This window comes from Strongylocentrotus purpuratus, unplaced genomic scaffold, assembly GCF_000002235.5.
Source record: "Strongylocentrotus purpuratus isolate Spur 01 unplaced genomic scaffold, Spur_5.0 spur5_scaffold_6, whole genome shotgun sequence".
Taxonomy (NCBI): Eukaryota; Metazoa; Echinodermata; class Echinoidea; order Camarodonta; family Strongylocentrotidae; genus Strongylocentrotus; species Strongylocentrotus purpuratus.
The window spans coordinates 46,429,366-46,451,320 of NW_022145612.1; the positions used below are offsets into that span (position 1 = coordinate 46,429,366).

At 40.6% G+C, this 21,955-nt stretch overlaps 1 protein-coding gene across 1 annotated transcript; it reads left to right on the forward strand.

Annotated features, from left to right (window-relative positions):
• Window positions 1-1,774: 1,774 nt before the first annotated feature.
• On the forward strand, window positions 1,775-21,939 carry LOC580261 (inter-alpha-trypsin inhibitor heavy chain H3). The gene is made up of 14 exons (XM_780333.5): window positions 1,775-2,176; window positions 3,163-3,296; window positions 7,560-7,720; window positions 9,217-9,327; window positions 9,817-9,955; window positions 10,599-10,859; window positions 11,391-11,507; window positions 12,547-12,718; window positions 13,238-13,917; window positions 14,289-14,610; window positions 15,457-15,516; window positions 16,430-16,543; window positions 19,367-19,765; window positions 20,554-21,939. Exons 1-14 carry the CDS (start codon window positions 2,059-2,061, stop codon window positions 20,814-20,816), a joined length of 3,051 nt encoding a protein of 1,016 aa, XP_785426.4. The 5' UTR covers window positions 1,775-2,058; the 3' UTR covers window positions 20,817-21,939.
• The last annotated feature ends 16 nt before the right edge of the window (window positions 21,940-21,955 follow it).

The following is a 21,955-nucleotide window of genomic DNA, read 5'->3' on the forward strand; positions in this document are numbered from 1 at the left end:
TCTTTCCTCTTCTAGTACCCCGGTTTTTTTTTCTCCAATATTTGTTCAGGTTTTATGTAAGATAAGTTAGTGTCCGGTATTAGGTTAACGCGGCATATTATAGGGAGAAAACAGGAAATATAGCCTAATTTAGTCATAGGGATATTACCTCCAAACGTATTTTCTTTAGCACTCCGCAGAATGTAGAATGGTCGAAAAATGTGGATTTGGACAGAAAAGTTGGAATCGACGAGATATGCCCGAAACATAAAAGTAAGATTGTCTAAGTATACATCAGCATCGGGTCATTTCAATATAATGTAAATGAACAAAATATTAATAGAGTTACTGAAATCATATTTATAATTACAGGACAAACATTAAAATCCATGTCATTTTCTGAAACACTTCTTTAAGAAGCACATCAGAGATGCATTGATGGTACACGTGTTCTTCTTGTAAAGTAGATTAATAAATTAAATTACCTTTAAAATATAATCAACTCGATGCATTTTGCCATTTGAGGAGCTTGACATCTCGGTTTGATGAGTGATTTGAGATAAGTTGTTTAAAGCTGATACCTCGTGACACAACCATCACTCCTCGTATAACAGTAGGTATAGTATTATACAACTATAGTATCTTGATTTATTGCACACTTTATGAGTATTCTAGTTCAAAGAGACCATTCTTCACGCCTCTATACAAACAAACGCATGTGACTGTGTTTAAACAAAAACAAATCGATATAGACATTGTACAATGGCGTAGCTTAGGGGTACGGGTGGAAACTTGACCGCCCCCAAGAAAAAATTGAAAAATACGTAATAAATGAATGAATACATAAGCAATGAATAAATTAATGTGGTTATTATTATTAAAAAAAATAACGAATGTAAAATAGAAGTGTGTGTGGGTGTGTGACAAAGGGAGTGTGAGAGAGAGAGAGGGAGAGAGAAGAAGAGAGAGAGAGAGAGAGGGGGAGAGTAGAAGAGAGAGAGAGAGAGAAAAAACAGAAAGAGAGACAAAGAAGAGCTATGCAAAGAGAGATAGAGAGAGTGAGAGTGAGAGAGAGTGTGTGTGTGGGGTGTAAGTGCGTATGTTTAGGAGCGTATGTGTGTGCGTGTGTGTGCGTATGTGTGTGCATGCTTGCTGAAATCTTGGAACTCGCAGGCAACGCTGCCCGCGACAACAAGAAATCTAGGATCATCCCACGCCACCTTCAACTCGCTGTGCGTAATGATGAAGAACTCAACAAGCTTTTGGGTGGGGTGACGATCGCTCAAGGTGGTGTTCTGCCCAACATCCAAGCCGTGCTACTTCCCAAGAAAACCGCTAAATCAAGCTAGAGTTTGCTCCCGGCAAATCTTGAAACCTCAACGGCCCTTATCAGGGCCACAAAAAAAAAGGAAAAAAAAGTATATGTCAAGAGACAGAGAGACAGAGAGAAGGGGGCGCGCGACCCCGTCTCCTCCTGGGCCATCCCCTCGCTCTGCTCTTTACATTTTCATCGCCCTTCTCCCCCATCTCTCTCTAACTATACGCTACGCCAATTGGAGATCTTGAACATTCAAAATATTGATCGACGTGTATACTGAATTAAAACTATATGTTCTCAAAGTGGTGGAGGGTTGGGGGTCTCAACATTACGTTAAAAAGAGTGACAGAAGGTGTAACGACTTAAAAACATACCTACATTTATCTCGTTATTATAGTAGCACCCACTTATGCATGAAAAAGCTGTTACAATACACTGGATCGTTTTAATCAAATATTACCTTATATAGCAATATAGCTTACCACCTTTCGGTCATTAGCTGATTATGTTAATGAGGATTATATTTACATGTAAAGATTGTAGTTCTCCAATGATCGCGGATATCAGTAAGTTGCGAGTTACCGCAAACTAACGCCCCCTTCAAAACTTATAATAAATACTTTGTAAACGAAGCAACACGTCAATTTAATTAGTAGTGATTGGCAAGCGCTTGAGGACTGTGTAGCTGGCGCTTAATTATCTTGTTTGCTCTTTTCTAGTTCAAGGATTTAGAGAAAAGAATTTTCTACAAAACTACAAAAATGGTGAGCGGCGCGGTGATGATCTTGGTGTTTATAGGTATGAGTACTGCCTCACCAACCGATGTCATCCACCAGGCAGACTTGGCTGATGAGTATGTAGTATTCAACACAATTTATGGTAAGTAAGCTATCACTTCTTCTTCTTCCTCTTCTAGTGCAAGTGCAGTCCTCTGGGTAGAGTATTTTCGTACTGTTGTGTAGTGCTGTGAACGAGTGTGCCATGCTGCGTTGTGTGAGCCTTCAAAAAGAAGGTCCCAAACGGTTTTAGAATTGAGTAGTAAAAACTCAAAAGTGTTTATTGTGCGAGTACAAATAACTCCTTCTCCAGCTAGTTTTGACGCAGAGTCACCCCAACCAGCTGCCTCTTGTACTGTTCCAGAGAAGAAGCTGCTGTTACAGTGCATGGTAGGGAGCTGGTTCCATAAGCAGATGACACTGGGAAAGAAGGAGTTTTGATACCCAGAGGTCAACGACACTTGCTTGAAATATTGATTTACCTCTTTTTTCTGAGTAAAATTAATGTGAGAGTTTGGATTAACAAATGGAAAAAAAGTAGCCTACAGGAAATATAAGGTGAAATTATGAATATGCTAATCTGACGTTTAACAAGGGTTTCAGTCTTACTCAACCCCCCGAATTTTGATGCGTTTTTCTCACGTCCCATTTCTTTATTAACATTTGCCTTCCCTCCCTCTCTTGTTTTCCCTTCTCTCTCTCTCTCTCTCTCTCTGTCTCCCTCTCTTGCTTTCCCGTCTCTGTCTGTCTCTCTCTCTCTCTCTCTGTCTCTTTGTTTCTCTCTATCTCTCTCTCTCTCCCTCCCTCTCTCACTCCCTCTGTCGCTTTTCCTCCATTTCTCAATATATTTGTTTTATCTAACTTTCTCTCTCAACCCCCCCCCCCTCCCCCGCCATCTCTCTCTCTCAACCCTCCTGTCACCTATCTCCCCACCCCCTCTCTCTCCCCCTCTCTCTCTCTCTCTCTAACACCTTTTCAATATCATTATTGTCTCCTTTGGTCTCTCTTTGTATCCCTGTCTTTCTCCCCCCCCCCCTTCCCCCTCTCTCTCTCTCTCTCTCTCTCCCCCTCTCTCTTTCTCTTCACAAGATGGTTTCTCGGATGATGATGTTTTCCTGGATCGTGAGAAGAGGGGATTGTTTGGGGGATCCGGATCGGGATCGGGAGCAGGGCCTTCAGGAACGCAAAATGAACTTCATATCAGCGAAACTCCTCAATTGCAGGTAATCACAGGCCCACGGCCTTCTTTCATAAAAAGTTAAAAATCAAATGCAACTTGATTTTCAACCAATCAGGATCGAGTAATTTGGGACTTGCGTTTAATTTTTTGGGTTGCGATTAAACGCAACCTTTTATGCAAGAGGGCCCAGGTCACATAAAGACTTGCGACTGAACGTAAGTCCTCAAATTAAATGTCGCGTTGAAAATGATCATTAGTCCCACACGGTCGTGAGTGACTGTTTGTTTTTGGGGGGTTTTTTTTCTTCATTTTTCTACTCAATCCGTCTATAGAGCAGGCAGATTTTCCTGTTGAACAACTTTTCCAAATTCTAAGAATTATGCACACTCAGTGAATACCAATATTTTCTTCCATTTAGTATATACTTACAGAGCCGAGATCACTAAGTTCGTTAGCTTGTATTGATTTCCATACAAAAATACTGAAGAGGTATGGCTAAAAGTACCCAACAACGACAACAACAACAACAATAAAACAACAACAACTACAACATATTGAATGAAAATTCAAACTGTCAGATTATTATCAAAGTCATTAGGGGAAATTAACATTCAATTTACAGGCACAACACATAGACAAGAAAACTGAGGCTGTTTGTTAGGTATGAAAGGTTGCAGAAACAAAGTTGGACAAAAAAAAGCCCACAAAACAAAGTCGAAAGTTGAAAATCTAGGTAACTGATTGATATGCCCCATGGTTGTTATGACGTGTAGTATGTACGTAATATGTACTATTTGTTGCAGCGTATAGTAGAAGTAAGCGAGAGCATTTTCTCCCGATATGATTACTGCGATGTGATTTTCAAAAAATACCCCCCCCCCCCGAAAAGATTAATTTCCCCAAAAGGGGCGACTCCTTCGGAATTCTACATGTGCACTGTAGATGGAAGTCCTTAACCATGGAATTATTGTAATATATCGTAGGCGGGGAGGCGCACTATTACTAGCATATATTATGAGAGTGGTATCAGAAGACATGGGGCTAGGCAAAGCTTTTTTTCCCACCTCGCTTGCCCCACCCCCTTCAGGGTTAGGAGGGCTAGTGAATTATCGCTTTTCCGATTATGGGTTGAATAGTGTCCCCCAATATTTTACCTAGTCATAAGTTTGTCACTCCCTCTGATGACGCAACAGAATGTAGGCCAAAGTAGAATAAAGTCTGAAGATAGCACCCCATTTTCTCAAAATGATTATTCAAGGCACTGCCACAAATCGGTGCACTAATGATATTATCAGAGTCGCAGTGCACTTTATTAGCATCGCAGTGCACCTTATATTGATGGCGTCGCATGGCTCTAATATCTGCCTCATGGCACACGATCATCTCCTTTGAAGTGTTGTTTACGTTCCCGGAAGGAACTAACTTGTGTTGGTTAATCCTTTCTCTTCCTTTGCGGTGCATGTGTGCCAAAGTATTCTCACATACTTGTGTTTTTATTTCAGGAAAAAAAGTCCGAAGTAGAATAAAATCTGAAGATAGAACCCCATTTTCCCAAACTTATTTAAGGCACTGCCACAAATCGGTGCATCTTATTGGAGTCGCAGTGCACTTTATCAGCATCGCAATGCAATGGCAATGGCGTCACATGGCACTTTTCTGCCTCATGGCACACGATCATCTCCTTTGAAGTGGTGTTTACGTTCCCGGAAGGAACTGATTTTTGTTGGTTCCTTTACAGTACATGACTGTGTGCCAAAATATATCCATACCTTTCAGAATTCACATAAACTAATGTGCGAAGCTTGAGATGGATAGTCTATCGCAATCCCGTGCTAACTCCAACTCACCCCCCCCCCCCACACCTCTCTCTTTCTCTCTCTCTCTCTCTCTTTTCTCTCTCTCTCTCTCTCTCTCTCTCTCTCTCTCTCTCTCTCTCATCTTTCTGTATGTGTCTCTCTACAAGTCAAGTGATACAGCGAATTCGTCGACAACCCCATTATACAGTCTGTGCACATGTGCTATGCCCATGGTCACATTAATGTTTATGTGTGTATGATTAACATTCTGTTCTTCATTTCAGTATAATTTTTTCAGAACGCACACATACACACAGATCTCTCTCAAAATGGGTTGTGTCCTTGCAAGCGATATTTCAATATGAATCAATATTTCTTAATTATAAACAGTACATTCATTTCTTATGACTATTTTCTCTTCCCCACTGTCTTATTCCATCTCTTCTCCTCGTTATCACCACTTTCCTTCAGTGGTGCATACAGCCAGAGGCGGCCCTCCGGGGGGGGGGGGGGTGGGCAGGGGGGCACAGTGCCCCCCCTACTTTTTCAGATACCCCCAAAATGCCCCTTTTTACATAGGAAAAGTGCCCCTTTTATTTTGTAAGAAGTGCCCCTTTTACATAGGAAAGGTGCCCCTTTTACTATGACAAGTGCACCTATTACTTAGTAAAAGTGCCCCTTTCCCCTTTTCACCTCTGACGAGTGCCCTTTTTATTTTTGACACGTGCCCCTTTTCCTTCGACATGTTCCCATTTTCCTTTGAAATAAATGTTCATTTTCCATTCTCATGAATCTTGAAATTATCTTGAATAAGTGCCCTTTTTAATCTCTATTAAGTGCCTCTTTTCAGGTACGAGAAGTGCCCCTTTTCACTTTTAATAAGTGCCCCCTTCACCTCTGATGATTGCCCTATTCAAAACTGAGAGGTGCTCTTTTTACTTTGACAACTTCCCCTTTTTTCCTTTGTAAGAAGTGCCCCGTCTCCTTTTAATAACTACCCCTTTTTTAAACTCGGATGAGCGCACCTTTCATTTTAACATGTGCCCCTCTTATTTTCTAATAAGTGCCCCTTTTCCTTATGATAAGTGCCCCCATTAAAAAGAGAGAGCTCCTTCCCCTTCTCATAACTTCCCCTTTCCCTTTCTAATAAGTGCCCCTTTTCCTTATGATAAGTGCCCCCATTAAAAAGAGAGAGCTCCTTCCCCTTCTCATAACTGCCCCTTTTAAACATCTGAACGGTGCCCCCTTTTCATTCAACAAATGCACATTTTCCTTTATTATAAGTGCCCCTTTTACATTTTCATAAGTGCCCCTTTTCATATCTGGTCAGTGCCCCTTTGCAACTCTGATAATTCCCCTTTTAATAATGATACGTGCCCCTTTTCCTTTCTAATAAGGGACCTATCCCCTTTTCACCTCTTATAAATGACCCTATTAAAATCTGATGGGTGCCCCTTTTCCGTCAACAAATGCCTATTTCCCATTTTCGTAAACGCCTCCTTTTCATCACTGGTGAGTGCCTCTTTTCAAGTGAAAAAATGCCTCATTTTCACCTCTTATAATTATCCTTTGTACTTATACACGTGCTCCTTTTCTTTTCTAATAAGTGTCTTATCCCTTTCGATAATTGTCCCCTTTTCATGTAATCATTAAACGTGCCCCTTATTTAAAGCGACTAAGAGCAGTTTCCCCCAAAGTTCGCTCGCTGCGCTCGCTCGCATTTAAAGATTATATAATTATGTTACTTATCAAAGGTCTTTTCAGTCTTCCGTTATGAGAATGTGCTTATAACCCCATCACGATTGGCTTTTTTCCTCTTTATAAGAAGTTATTTTTCGCACTGCGACCTCACAGATCTTTAAAAATTTTCTCGCTCGCTTCGCTCGCTCGTAAATGCATATTCAGACATCACACCCAACTGTAAAGTTTGATGCTTAAGCGATATCTTGTATGATGTATGAAGAGAAAAAAATATTGAAATCATCCCTGATAATGTAATCACAATGTAGGGGTATATACCAATGTCTAAAAATTGTATATTTTCGCTTTGAGATTTCCCACTGTAGGTGCCCTTTTTTCCAGAAAGTGCCCTTTTTTGTTGGTGCCCCCCCACCCACTTTGAAAGTCGCTCGGCCGCCCCTGCATACAGCCTCGCTGTTTGAAGACCCAGGAGCAAATGCAATATGATTAAGACCTAGCCAAAGGTCTCAAACACGCCGGGCTGCCCAGGTCCCAGATACATTATAATCCCTCTTATCTGGAGAAGACCCCCTCCCTAATCACTCTCTGGCACCATATTTGATATTTTTTTCTTTAAAAACAATTATTTAAAAAAAAATTAAAAAACCGGTATATCGTATGCGGCCGTGACATTAGTATGGAGATGATGATAATGAAGACGACTGTGATGATGGTGGTGATGATGATGATGACGACGATCATTCCTGCGTTCATCCTTCTCATCTCCCTTCTCAAGTAATATTGTTTTCTGTTTTCCATTCCTCTTCCAGACCAAACCAGAGATTTTGGAGATGATGGTGACTTCTAAGATAACGGCTCGCTTTGCAAGCACAGAGGTGCGAAGCGTGCTCAAGAACTTGGATGAGAAAGCGGCGGAGGCCACGTTCACACTCATCCTCCCAGAGGATGCTTTTATCAGTGCCTTCTCTATGTAAGTCCAATCGTATCCGGACACCTACCCCCGGACAACTACTCCTATAGGACAATTACTCTCCGGACAACTACATCCTAGACATCTACCCCTGGACAACTACCCCATAGGATAGTTGTCCGGGGGTAGTTGTCCTAGGGGGTGGTTGCCCTAGAGGGTAGTTTTTCAAGGGGGTAGTTGACTGAGGGTGGTTATCCGGGGGTGGATGTCCAGGGGTAGGTGTCCTAGAACCAAGTCCAATATCATGCAGTTTTACGTTCGATGAACTTCCGGATTGCTATATGCATCAAAGGACATACCAGCAGTGGCGTAGTTACAGGAGGTAGGCTGGGGGTACGTGCCTCCTCTCCCGAAATCGGAGGGTGGTTATCCGGGGGTGGATGTCCAGGGGTAGGTGTCCTAGAACCAAGTCCAATATCATGCCGTTTTACGTTCGATGAACTTCCGGATTGTTATATGCATCAAAGGACATACCAGCAGTGGCGTAGTTACATGAGGTAGGCTGTGGGTACGTGCCTCCTCTCCCGAAATCGGATGGAGGGGAAAAAAGTGAAAAAGATGAAAAGAAATGGAGAGGGGATAAAAACACGAAACGATAAATTCCTACATTTCCAACTCACTAACCATGTTCTATCGTATTTTCATCCAAATTGTAATGCCGACCCCTAGCGCCCCCCCCCCCCCACCTCCACCCCTTGGAAACAGTGTCTCTCGGGGGCTGGACCCTCGCCAACACCACTGGTATCCAGGGATGGAGTCAAACATCTCTCCCTAGTTGGAAGGCCCCAAAGAGAATCTCGCACTTGGAATAATTATGTCACTCTAATTTGGGGCTACCCACAAACATCTCCCCACCCCCTTAGATGGATTCTGCCCCCGTGTATCCATATTTAGATACGCTATGATGGAGAGGGGGAGGGGTGGGGTGTCTACGAAAAGAACATCATCGAAAATACCGACAGACCAAGTATAACATCTTTGTTTCAGAGCTAGCAACCAGTGGGAGGTTTACACGAAAAAGAGGAACTTACAAGTGTTGGTATAAAGGGATTCGATTCTATAATAATAATAATAATTAACCGTTCTTGTATAGCGCATAACACATAGTATTAAAAACATGTCCCTAAGCGCTCTAGAGAAAAACACAACAAAATACAAAGACAATATGTACTGGGTATAACAGACACAAATGGATGAATTAGATGTTAAATAAGTGCGTCTTTTAAGCAATCTTAAACCTAACAATGGTGTCAATGTTTTTTTTTTTTGATGTTCCGGGAGATTGTTCCATAAAGTTGAGGCAGTGTGACCGAAGCTGCGTTCACCATATGACCTGGTCATCACTGGTGGAATAACAAACATTTTTTTTTTCTTATTAGAACGAAGATTTCTATAAGGTGTGTACAATGTTAACAGCTCTATCAAATAAGGAGGCGCAAAATCATGAAAACATTCTATCATCTTATATTTCGATGATGACGAAATCATTTTTACAGGACCATCAATGACGTCGTCTATGATTCGCAAGTGAAGCCCAAGGCTGTAGCTCAGAAGGAGTACAACAAAGCCAAAGCAAGAGGACAAACAGCTGGACAGGTCAAACAAAGGTAAGATTATCCCAAAAAATTGACCTCAAATGCTTCAAATATATATTTCGTTAAAGATAAGACAGGAACCTCCCCCCCCCCCTCTTTCTTGAGGGGGTATTCCGTCCCATCCATGCTATCCCAAGTTCTTTAAGACGCTTCTAAACGTGATAATTGGTGGAAGAAATGAGTGGCTGATTGGCGGGGATTGGGGGGGGGGGGGAGTACGCATATCCATTATCAATTGTTCACACTACATCATAAAGGCCATTTACACCTGACTGATATTAGGGAGTTTTGATCATGGGATCTTTAGGTAAGATATTTACTATTGATAAAACACACACTTATATTTTAATAATTGTTTTTTGTTTTTTGTTTTTTTTAATTTTAAAGATGATATATTGAGACGCAAAGTGCAAATCAATTTATTTAATTACGAAATTCTCCACGACAGAAAAACCTGAATAAAGATATTTTGATGTTTGATTGATTGCCTAATAATTACAGTAAACCAGGAGATACAAAGTTCAAGGTATCAGTGACAGTGGCGGCTGAAACCTCGGTCCTCTTCAACCTCACCTACCAGCAACTATTGATCAGGAAGGGCGGCATGTTTGAAAACCGTATCAGCATTCAACCGGGTCAGGTGAGACGTAGGCGCGGTTGTTGTAGGGGCTACAGCCCACAAGACCGACAACCGGGAGTACCGTGTACCTTCAAACGACTTTTTTCCCAAGAAGGTTCGGGGGCAGGGGCGGGGGTTCTCTCAAACTTTCGATCTCGTGGCCGGGCTGTCAGTCTAGGCTACTGGGATGTCCCAGTCGAAGAGAGCATGTTTCTTAAAAGCTCTTCTTCAGTTGAAGACGTTGGTCGAAACAGTACTTGTTGTAAACGTTGCAATGCTCAGTACACGTACCCATTGCGAAATATTTATAAGTCGTATGTGGTTGAGTGGACATGTCAACGGGCTATTAAACATTTTGTCAGAGTTCAAATTAATGTTGTTGCGGCAGGAACGTTATGTGGCAAGACATTAACCTGCATTTGCCGTTCTCAACCCGGGAGAGGTAAATTGGTAAATGGTGACCTACGCAATGTGGCGGGAAAGGAAATTTTATAACGCGATTATCTGACAGCTTGGTATAAAAGCCATAACGATGATAATAAGAAATGTGTTTGTAGACTGAAGGTCTCTTGGAATGGATGATACAAATCGTCATTTTAGATATGATATTCAGAATTAATCGTACATACTTCATTTGGTTAAACAACGTTAATTTTGCATGAAGGTGGTTCCAAATGTCAGCGTCGAGGTCTACATCACCGAACCTCAAGGTTTGAAGGAAGTCACCTCTACTTGGTTGATATCAGACAAGAATGACCGGGCCAAGCTGAACAGCATGACCACCCTGGACATCAAGCCTCGAACAGCTCACATTCTCTTTGACTCGAAAGAGGAGGGGCTACTGACCACCTCCAGACGAGGCATCATGGGAGATTTCATCGTCACGTATGACGTCATCCATACTAAGAAAGCTGGTCACCTGGAGGTAGGTTTGAATGTATATCATCTACATGTGACATCTCATAGTATAGGAAAACACACAGCCTTGAGAGACTCTTGTTGAATTCACAGGGTCGAGTTGCACGACTGTAATAATACTTTTCCCGAGGGGCACAGCCTTGAAAGAAAATGTATTATTGCTGTGGCCAAGATCTCATCTCGAAAAAAGTGGCGGTGTTTTTTTAATATTCCGTTAATATTGCTGCATTTTGTAGAGTTACTTAAAAAATTCCACATTCAAAGAAAGAAAAAAAACAACATAATATACAACATCAAGTGATGTCATTTCAGCAAGAAAGACAGGCAAACGTGCAAACTATTGTCGATGTAGAATTTAAAGCATATTAAACTAAACAAAACAAGAATAAAAACAAAAACGATCTTATTGACTTGACCAACAATCCTGGTTAGATCTCGGGACGACTATTTTCACAAGCTACCGGGCGAGGGAATATTATTGCTTACATAGCTCCCGGGATTCTCTCTCTCTCTCTCCCTTTCTATCATTCTCCTGCAGATTGTCGATGGCTACTTCGTTCACTACTTCTCACCCGATGGACTGCCAAATACAAGGAAGAACGTCATCTTCGTAATCGACGTCAGTGGTTCGATGTATGGCCAGAAAACAAGACAGGTATTAAATATAATGGCACGCCTAGTTTGCACTAGAAGTCCTTCCTGGTATTAAATTGGTTTTGGTAGAAGCATAAAAATTAGAGAAACAATTCGGTGAAAGTTCGAGAAAAATCGGACATCAAATGAGAAAAGTTATGAATATTTAAAATTATGAAAATCATAACTTTTTGAGATATATTGGCAATGCGGTCAGAAATTGTGATGTCATCCCCTCACAATTCACCACTGATCTGAATGACACAATGGCCCCAAATCTTAATTTATCTCAATGTTAATGGAAAAGTAGACCTATCTTTAATGGGATGCATGAAAGAACATGTTATCTGTGATGTATGATCGCGATAGGCATGAAGAAAGTATATCTTTTGGTCAAAATGAAATTTAATGTTATTTTCTTTGTTCGTTTTCTTCTCTATTTTCTATTTCTTTCTCGTAGTTTTTTAATTAACGTTCTCTTGTTCGCCTTTCAAAGGTAGCACGCACCCCCACATCCACGCCCCTGCATTAGTTCAAAATATTTATTAAAACAGGGGATAAACGTCGATACACCTGGTCAAAGTTTACTTCTGGGAGGAGGTGAATCATCTAGGAGTTCTTGGGGGATTTAAAGCTGCTTTTATTGTCTTCGGAAGTTAGCTTTTTGGGCTTTCATTAAAGGGAGAACTAGCCCAACGAGTTTAAACAACAAGTTAAAGTTGAAATACAGAGTCTTTTTTCCTTGAGGTGAAATAAGAAAGATTCCCTCAAATCGTAAGCGCGTACGAATTTCCACCTTGAAAGATCAAAGTTCATAATACACGGTTGTTATAAATAATTCTTTCCTCACTAATGCTACGGTCACAAAGGTTCATACGAACGATGATTTCGTACGAATCTCCCTGTTTTTCCAATGTCTTCCCGAATTTCCATTGTCTGAAAATCGTTCGTACGGCGTTCGTAGCAGTTCGTAATGCCAATGGCATTTGTGACCGAGGCTTAACATAGAAATACATAATACGTCTTCCAAAATGAACGTCGATTCTTTTTCTCCATGGAAGACCAAGAGAGCGTTCACTACGATCTTGGACGATGTCCGCCCAATAGACCGGATCAACATCATCTTGTTTTCTAGCTACGCACATGTCTGGAGGGAGGATCAGATGGTAGAAGCTACCAGTGACAACATTGCAGCAGCTAAGCGACATGTCAACGGACTCTCCGTCGGTGGAGGTGGGGTATTGTTCATCAAACTTCTGTTTTGATATAAATAATAATAAATAATAATAATGTTTTATTTACCCAGGGTAGCCACTTCAGTTATGAAATTGCTCTTCCGGCGGGGGCCCTGCATAACATAATATGTCACTACTACCCTTCTCCAATCTAATATGCTGGGCGCCTAGCTAGAAGGCAGAAGGTCCCATTGTTATAAGTCTTTGGTATGACTCGGCCGGGGTTCGAACCCACGACCTCCTGTTCATGAGGCGGGCGCTCTAACCACTGAGCCACCATGCCCTTCTCATAATGTGAGAATGTGATGTATTTTAGGTTGCTGACTTGACAGACACTTTCTTTCGGTCCTGTTTGATGTTAATTCATGTAGTTTGCCATCAAATTAAGGCAATCTCAGAAGAAGAAAAAATGGGCCTACCAGCTTATATGTGACAACTTTAAAAGAATTTGGAAGATTATGTTCTAAATCTTATTGTTCTAAAATTCTCTTTCTATTCCTTTATTGATTAAATGAAGGTACAAATATATACGATAGCTTGATGAAAGCTGTCGAAATTCTACTGGAACATGACACTGGTGACGCCATGCCCTTGATCATCATGCTAACCGATGGACAAGTGGGTAACGCGGCCGCTATCGTTAGAGACGTCACCAGCGTCATCGGCGGCAGGTTGTCTTTGTTCAGCATCGGATTCGGAAACGGAGTCGACTTTCCATTTCTGGAAAAACTCTCGCTTTCCAACCAAGCCCTGGCTCGTAAAGTCTACGAAGACTCGAGTGCGAGCTTACAGATGAAAGGTTTCTACGACGAGGTTGCCAATCCACTCCTCTTCAATATCAACATGGAGTACAACAACCGGTTGGTAGACCAGAATTCTCTGACGAAGTCCAGGTTTATATCTTTCTTCGACGGCACCGAGATAACGGTGGCGGGAAAACTGTCTGATGATGTAATTAAAGCCGTCTGGGAATCCCCGAAAGACGCCATTGAAAATGAAGGCGTTCAGGCTGAGGGAGAAAATCTGAACGGATATAATTTGACAAGCAACGGGACAGTGAAATCATCACGACAACGTTCTGAAACTTTTTCGGTTGGGGATGATGGAAATAAGAGCACCGATTTAGAGCTTAGCGTGGTCATAACTGCCAGGTCTTTCGATGTTGACATTCAATTCAACTCGTCCACGACGATAGAGGTAAGTGTGCCTCTATACGATGTGCTTTGCTATGATGGTGAATGCATAGACCTATATCATACTTTTTTTAATCTAAGACTTTAACATCTACGATAAACAATAAACAATAAAAAAAACCTAGGCAAGTGCAGAAGCATTGTGTTTCCTTATTGGAATATGTGAACATTAGTCCTACAATGACACATTGTACTTGGAAGTCTTTATCTTTGTTTTAATAAAATCAAAAATACAATTGGAGTAAAGTAAAGGAAATGTTTTTAAAGGAACGAAAACACAACCTATAGACAAACAGATAAAGAAAATAATTCAGGATAATAAAATAGTAATGAAGAAAGTAATATTTGCATTCCATTTTTGCTACTCTAATACAGAAAGAGCGCTACGTAGATGGGCACGGGGTAAGCGACTTCACCGAGCGTCTCTGGGCCTACCTCACCATCAAGAATCTTCTGGATCAACGAAAGACAGCCAACAATCGTGAAACAAAGGTGGCGCTCTCCGAACGGGCCCTCAACCTCTCGCTCAAATACCATTTCGTCACACCTCTGACCTCTCTCCTGGTGGTCAAACCCGATGTCGTTGATCGCGATGTCCAGGGTGGCGATACTGAGGCAGATGGTGAAGACGATGACGCTGATAAAGGGACGCAGCAACCCCCGCCACCGTCGAATCCACCTAATAGACGTAAAACAGGTAAACGGATTAAATACTCCGGCGACACTTTTGCTCCGCATCAATAATATTTATAATGCTAACTGGGTACTCCACGTCAACCCTGCACCCGACACCTTCCCTTTTCCTAACTTACCCTCAAACTCAATCACAACACATCACCTCACATCTTTTTTTTTTACCAACTAGTCGCTGAAGCAAAAATCGAATCACCAATATGGGCTGAACAGGGGGGGGGGGGGGCTGCAACCCCCGATCAAGATTATGAAAATACCACTTTTCAAGCTACCGTCACCTATATGTCAGGTATCGAAGAGCAAGGATATTGAATTCATAAAGCTAATGACGTGTCTTTTAATCTCGAAGTAACATCTTTACCAATCTTTTTTTTTTTTTTTTTTTTTGCTGTTCTTGTTTTTGCTCGCAAGCTTCACCCTTTACGGTAGCAAAATTTAGAACCAGAAGTTTATATTCTAGAGGCGTGTCAACCCCCTGGTGAAAATGACGTGCCCTTACGCCAGCGGATAGCTTTTTCTTCTTCAGATGTACTGACTTTTCATTATAAGCATGTTCTATGTCTGCTTATTGCAGTGTTAGTCAATAGGCTGAAATTGTACGATTCCCGTCATCTTAAACTTTTAGTAATTGTTAGGTACAAAAATAGAATGATTAATAATACATTGGATTAATTCCCGAAGTATGTCCGTGTAATGAGTCAATTATTATGAGAATAACCATTCGAAAGTTTTTGATAACATTTATAGAGAACTACGAGGCTGATAAGAATATAATTGACTGGAATACACAATATAATGAGAACGACTTGTCTATTTCATAATAACTTTTCTTGTTCTCTTTTTTCCTCAGTGCCCTCCCCAAACATCCCAGCTGCATCATCTTTCTCAAACGCCCAATCAACTTCTTTCGGTAAGTTGTTCTTTGATATTTGAATTCTCACTATTAAAATCCTATACGATGACATTGTATTTCCCGATGCACAAAGTGGTGTGTTTTATCTGACGCAGGGTTCCGTCAATGACTGATGGATGCAGTCTCGGACGAAGGACTGCGTCAATGATTAGTGCAATGTTTGACGCACAAAGTTAGGTTGACGTCGTACACACAACAATTGATTTCCTAGTGTACGGCAAACAATGCTGTGTTGATTTGCACAGGTCATATTAGGGACTTTTAGATTGAGTGGACGAGAACACGACGAACGCCGACTGATCATGCGTGTCAACGTACTCAACTGCCCATGTTGACTACAATTAGAAATCTTTTAGATTGCACTCGACGATATACATAGATGCAGGAAGTAACACTATGAACATGACGGACAAAGAAAGAGGACAAAATATACAGTCCTCATTCTACCCTCAACAATTGCTGTGGTAGACAAAAGAACATCCCTTCACTGCTATTATGTAAAAATGTGTAGAACAGGTGAATATGCATGTGACACCTGTTCTACACATTTTTACATAATAGCAGTGAAGGGATGTTCCTTTGTCTACCTGAGGAACTGTATATTTTATGCGCACGCGGCATACTAGTACCGTACTAGATTTAGGAAAATCAAGGTTGACGCATTCTCGATCGCCGACTGAGACGACGTGACGCATGCGCAGTGCCTTAAAATGACGTCACATGTTGCAGTCAAAGCTGTTGACGTGCAAATCTAAAAGTCCCTAATATAACCAATCGGAGTGACGTCTCGTGTTCAACGGGCATACCTTACCTTACATTTTGAAATGTACATATAAGTAAGGATAATCTATAAAAAAAAACTGACTGAAATATTGGTTCATTTTTATATCTTCCTGATGTTTAAAACCAGCCGACAGTGATCCTCACTTCATGGTCGAGATCCCTCATTCTGGTTTGACGGTGTGTTTTGATATCAATGGCGATCCTGGTGATGTATTCAATCTCTTGAATGATCCGAATCTCAGTAAGTCATAATTTGTTCATGATTTCACTAACTTGAACACGATCGCAAAGACTTTCAAGAAACCAGCTTAAAGATAAACTTGAGTTCTGGTAAAAAAAAGAAAATGAATTCTCACAGAATCTAACAAGACTTACACCGGGGACTTACACTGAATGTTCAAGATTACAAATAAATTTCATGTGCCAAACAATTTTGGAAGAAAATGTATACTGACTGAGTAATGAGCATAGAAAGATAAGGAAATCAAGGTAGTACTAGCCCCGACACCATTTGTGTTGTCCCATATACATCTTTCTGTGTACAGTGATTGTTACTTTACCAAGACTGGGCCAAATTTAGGATGATTTTGATGACTCCAGAATCTTGCAGTACACACCAATACTTACATGCTATATGATCAACTTTTTCTGATCCATTCCACACCTTTTCTTTCACAATGCAATCGCATTACCAGAACTCACCTTTATCTTTAATTTAATCACTTCAATATCCTACTGTAGTGCCTATACACATGCACAAAGTATGTCATTGCCCTATTCGCACATTTCCATAGATTAAAGAAAAGGTGGTTTTTTAACTTGCCTTAAGACGATTTCTTGAAAATCTTTGCGATATTAAACATTCCAGCAGGAAATAATGAGAATTTCAAAGCTGCCTGAACTTGGTGTATATATTTACAGATAATTAACAGCTAAATTGTTCATACCCCTTGTACATTTGATGTTTTTTGTGTTTTTCGTAACTCAAGAAGGAAAGATTTATTGGCTGAACTTTAGGGCCTTTGTTTAATAGTTTTAGATTTAACATTTTCAAGATACTAAAATTGGGACATATCAATTGTTCACATACTCAAAAGTTACAAAGCTTAGCAAGGGTATGAATAATTTATTTGTTAACTGTATGTATACTAATATCAAGGAATTAAGATTGATAAAGGTGTTCCCTTCTAGCGATCATGTGACAAAATAATATCATTAAGTGTTCAATTAGCAATCGTGATTTTTGATAAAGATTATGTGTGGATGATATAGATTTATAGGACAGAATGAAATAAAGGAGACGAGGGCAAGCAAAGATTTCGATGAAGAAAAAAAATACCGCTAGATACTCTACAGGATGATCGATACAGTAAAAAAATGAGTCAATCATATGAATATAAAAACGTCTTTATTTCAGATCACATGTCAAGACTTTATAGGAAATAAGGCCGTCGTCATAGTTCTGTAATCTGACTTGAGAGGGTAGGCATTTTTGAGGAGGAGGCGTAATGGCCCGTGACCCTCCTGCTTCAAATAAAAGTTGGCATACGAATGAGCAAATTACCCTCCCCCTTACAAGATCCTGGACCTGCCGGAGGTAGCGCCGCACATCAGATTTATACTGACATTGACATGATAAAAATCTTTTTGATTGAATGCGATTTTGTTGTTCCTAGAAATCTTTAACGGTTGTGCAAAACATTTTTTATTAAATATCGCAATTTACAGCTAATTTGTGTAACTTGTTAGGACTGTGCTAATCGAGTCCACTCTATGCCATCATCATCGCAGCGAATTCGTCAACTAATTATTGCGGGATGCGTTAATACAATCTCCAAAGCTTAACAATAAGCCCGAACTGTCAATCGTAATTATGAACATTACAAAATAACCCTCTCCTTCTTTCCACTCCACTCCCCGCTCTACTCCGTGTTCACTTCCCGATTTACTCTTCGTTCCACTCCTTGTTCCACTCCCTATTTCTCTCCTTGCTCCACTCCTTATTGCACTCCACTATTTCACTCCTTGTTCCATTCCCTATTTCACTCCTTGTTCCACTCCACTATTTCACTCCTTGTTCCATTCCCTATTTCACTCCTTGTTCCATTCCCTATTTCACTCCTTGTTCCATTCCCTATTTCACTCCTTGTTCCATTCCCTATTCCACTCCTTGTTCCATTCCCTATTTCACTCCTTGTTCCACTCCACTATTCCACTCCTTGTTCCATTCCCTATTTCACTCCTTGTTCCACTCCCTATTTCTCTCCTTGCTCCACTCCTAATTGCACTCCACTATTTCACCCCTTGTTCCATTCCCTATTTCACTCCTTGTTCCATTCCCTATTTCTCTCCTTGCTCCACTCCTAATTGCACTCCACTATTTCACCCCTTGTTCCATTCCCTATTTCACTCCTTGTTCCATTCCCTATTTCACCCCTTGTTCCATTCCCTATTTCACTCCTTGTTCCATTCCCTATTTCACTCCTTGTTCCACTCCCTATTTCTCTCCTTGCTCCACTCCTAATTGCACTCCACTATTTCACCCCTTGTTCCATTCCCTATTTCACTCCTTGTTCCATTCCCTATTTCACCCCTTGTTCCATTCCCTATTTCACTCCTTGTTCCATTCCCTATTTCACTCCTTGTTCCATTCCCTATTTCACTCCTTGTTCCATTCCCTATTTCACTCCTTGTTCCACTCCCTATTTCACTCCTTGTTCCATTCCCTATTTCACTCCTTGTTCCACTTCACTATTTCACTCCTTGTTCCATTCCCTATTTCACTCCTTGTTCCACTCCCTATTTCACTCCTTGTTCCACTCCCTATTTCACTCCTTGTTCCACTCCACTATTTCACTCCTTGTTCCATTCCCTATTTCACTCCTTGTTCCATTCCCTATTTCACTCCTTGTTCCACTCCACTATTTCACTCCTTGTTCCATTCCCTATTTCACTCCTTGTTCCACTCCACTATTTCACTCCTTGTTCCACTCCACTATTTCACTCCCTGTTCCAATCCCTATTTCACTCCCTATTTCATTACCTGCTCCCCGTTTCACTCCAGATTTATCGGTGTCTGCTTACGTCATCCCCGTTGAGAAAGAACTGCCCGGTGCCAAGAAGAACCGTACGTACTTCGGTAAGATCGGTGTCCTTCTCGGGTTAGACCGCTACCTCGTTCTGACTTCCGACACCATCGAGGTCAACAACGAGGCGTTCAAACTCGGCTGGGATGACGCCCTCTCCATCCGCGTCGGGGACTTCGTCGTCCATATCAGGAATAATCACGAGGTGGTGATCGCGCACGGTGATGATGTCGTGTTGGTGATCATGGTGCACCGCGTGAAGCACAGAAACACCTTCCTGGCTGAGGGAGACAGTACCAGGAGGCATCAAGTGGACTATCTTGGGTTCTACATCGAGGAGGGAAAGGGCTTCTCCGAAGATGTTCATGGTCTCGTTGGTAAATTTATCTCATACGATCACAAAGACTTTCGAAAAATAAACCTTAGGCAATTTTCCATCACCTATCAAAATGTGCAAACATTACAGAAATGTGTTGGGTAGCCCGAACATGACTTCTATGGGATACACAATAGGATAAAGAAATTGCCGTTAAAATGATTTTTTTTCCCCCGGAATTATTTGCACTCTTGTTATTCATTGAATATGAATTTCGTATCATAAAATCTGGATGCCATTGTATGTACATGTACGTTGCGATTGAATTTTATATCCAAACAAAACCAACATTTTGACCGACGAAAATGTGAAATTAAGGTTACCCTTGATCACCATTTTCATGCAATTTCCCCAGGAAATAACACGGGATGTATATAGGATAGAAAGGAAGTCATCGGCCCCTCCCCTCTCTTGGCTACCCCCCCCCCCCCCCCCCTAATCTGACTCGCAGTGATAACCGTAAGGCCTAAATTTACAAAAGATGTTGTATTGCCCTTTGCGACCGACCCCAAAATCTTGAAATCTACGGTCGGCTTATTAAAAAAGTTTTTGTTACCGTCTTTAAAAAAAAAAATGTATTAAAGCATTCAAAACTGAGAAATATCAGCCCAAAAGATGGAGTTAATTTTTTTTTATTTTTTAAATCCGACCGACCGACCCGTGTTTTGGCACCTAAAGGGCAATACAACATCTTTTATTTAAAGACCTGACCGTTGCACTTCCGTGAGCAATCCCGTATTTGTACCACACATTTATATATTGCAATTACATGTTTCATTAACCACGTAGGTCAGTTCCAGCGAAAGAGGAAAATCCTTGTTTCAAGCCCTCAAGATGAACTTCTCTCGCTCGAAGCCAACGATGTGAAAGCCGAACTGGTGATCGACGACCGGAAAGTCCCGGTCCATCTCATGAGCCGTAAAATACCCCTGAGCAGAGAATTTCATCAGTGCTGGCATGCTGGTCATAATGCAAAGGGTCTGATCGAAGGAGACTACACGGACTACAAGCTACCGCATCTGAATGCGCGTCCGTTGCTATGGGATATATAAGTGGACAATAAATCCAACTAGCACAGAAAATGTGAACAAATGAAAAACAAAATAATACAGTGGACTCTCATTAAGTCGAATCTGTATGGATGACAACGATAGTTACACTTAGGCAAACTTTGACTTCGGAAGTATTAATGACACACTATTTGAATACCGGTAGTTTGGTTAAACAAAAAATGATTTGAATAGAGGAAAATTTAACTTGTCAAATTCGAGTTAAGCAGAGTTAACTGTGTATATATCTCTATAAAATGAAAATCCTGCAGATTTAAAGCACACATTACTGCCAGACTGCCTTTTTATTATTTTCTTTATGCATTTCTCCTTCGACATGATAGTATACTACTACCCCCCCCCCCCCCCCCCCACATAGTTCTCTAGAATGTAATGCTGGCTGTTAGATTAAAGTTTTGCTATTTCTTTTATGGTTTCATTTGTAGCAGAAAATGTAATAGGTAATTTGTAGAGAGTGATGACAAAAGTGAAATATATGAAGGAAATATATTGTACAGCGATCTCCACCAGTAAATATTTTATCATTAACACATTTTTAGAAAATTTTCAAATTTTTATACACAAAGTTCACAAACACAAATGTTGAATTGATTACACACGTCTTATATATGCTTTTTACTCACTCTCATTAATTTGAAAGCATGTTTAGTATTCATAAATTTGAATACTAAACATGCGTCTTATTATAAGATGCGATTGATTATAATCTATCGCAATTTGAAATTATTCCAACTCATGTCTCTTAAGTAAATATTCGAGATTGATTTGAATCCATCGCAAGTTTATTATTGATTTTGCACGACTTATATATGCGTTTTACTTCCATCGCAACTCTTTATAATACAGTTATATACAAACATTTACATAGAGAGGTTCAGTGATCGGTTTTATGACAGATAATTCATGGGGACTGAAAACTGTTATTGTCATGTTTCATAGAATTATCCCTCAATTCACCTGTCATTTATGTATATGCAAAGTTGAATGTCTAAGACCAAAAAATAAGCAAACGTATTGTCATGCTTTATAAATACCTTTTTAAAAATTCTTGATACATCTATTAAAAGAAAAGAGTTTTCGTAAGAAAATAAAGATCGTAAGAAAATAAAGATCGCAAGAGA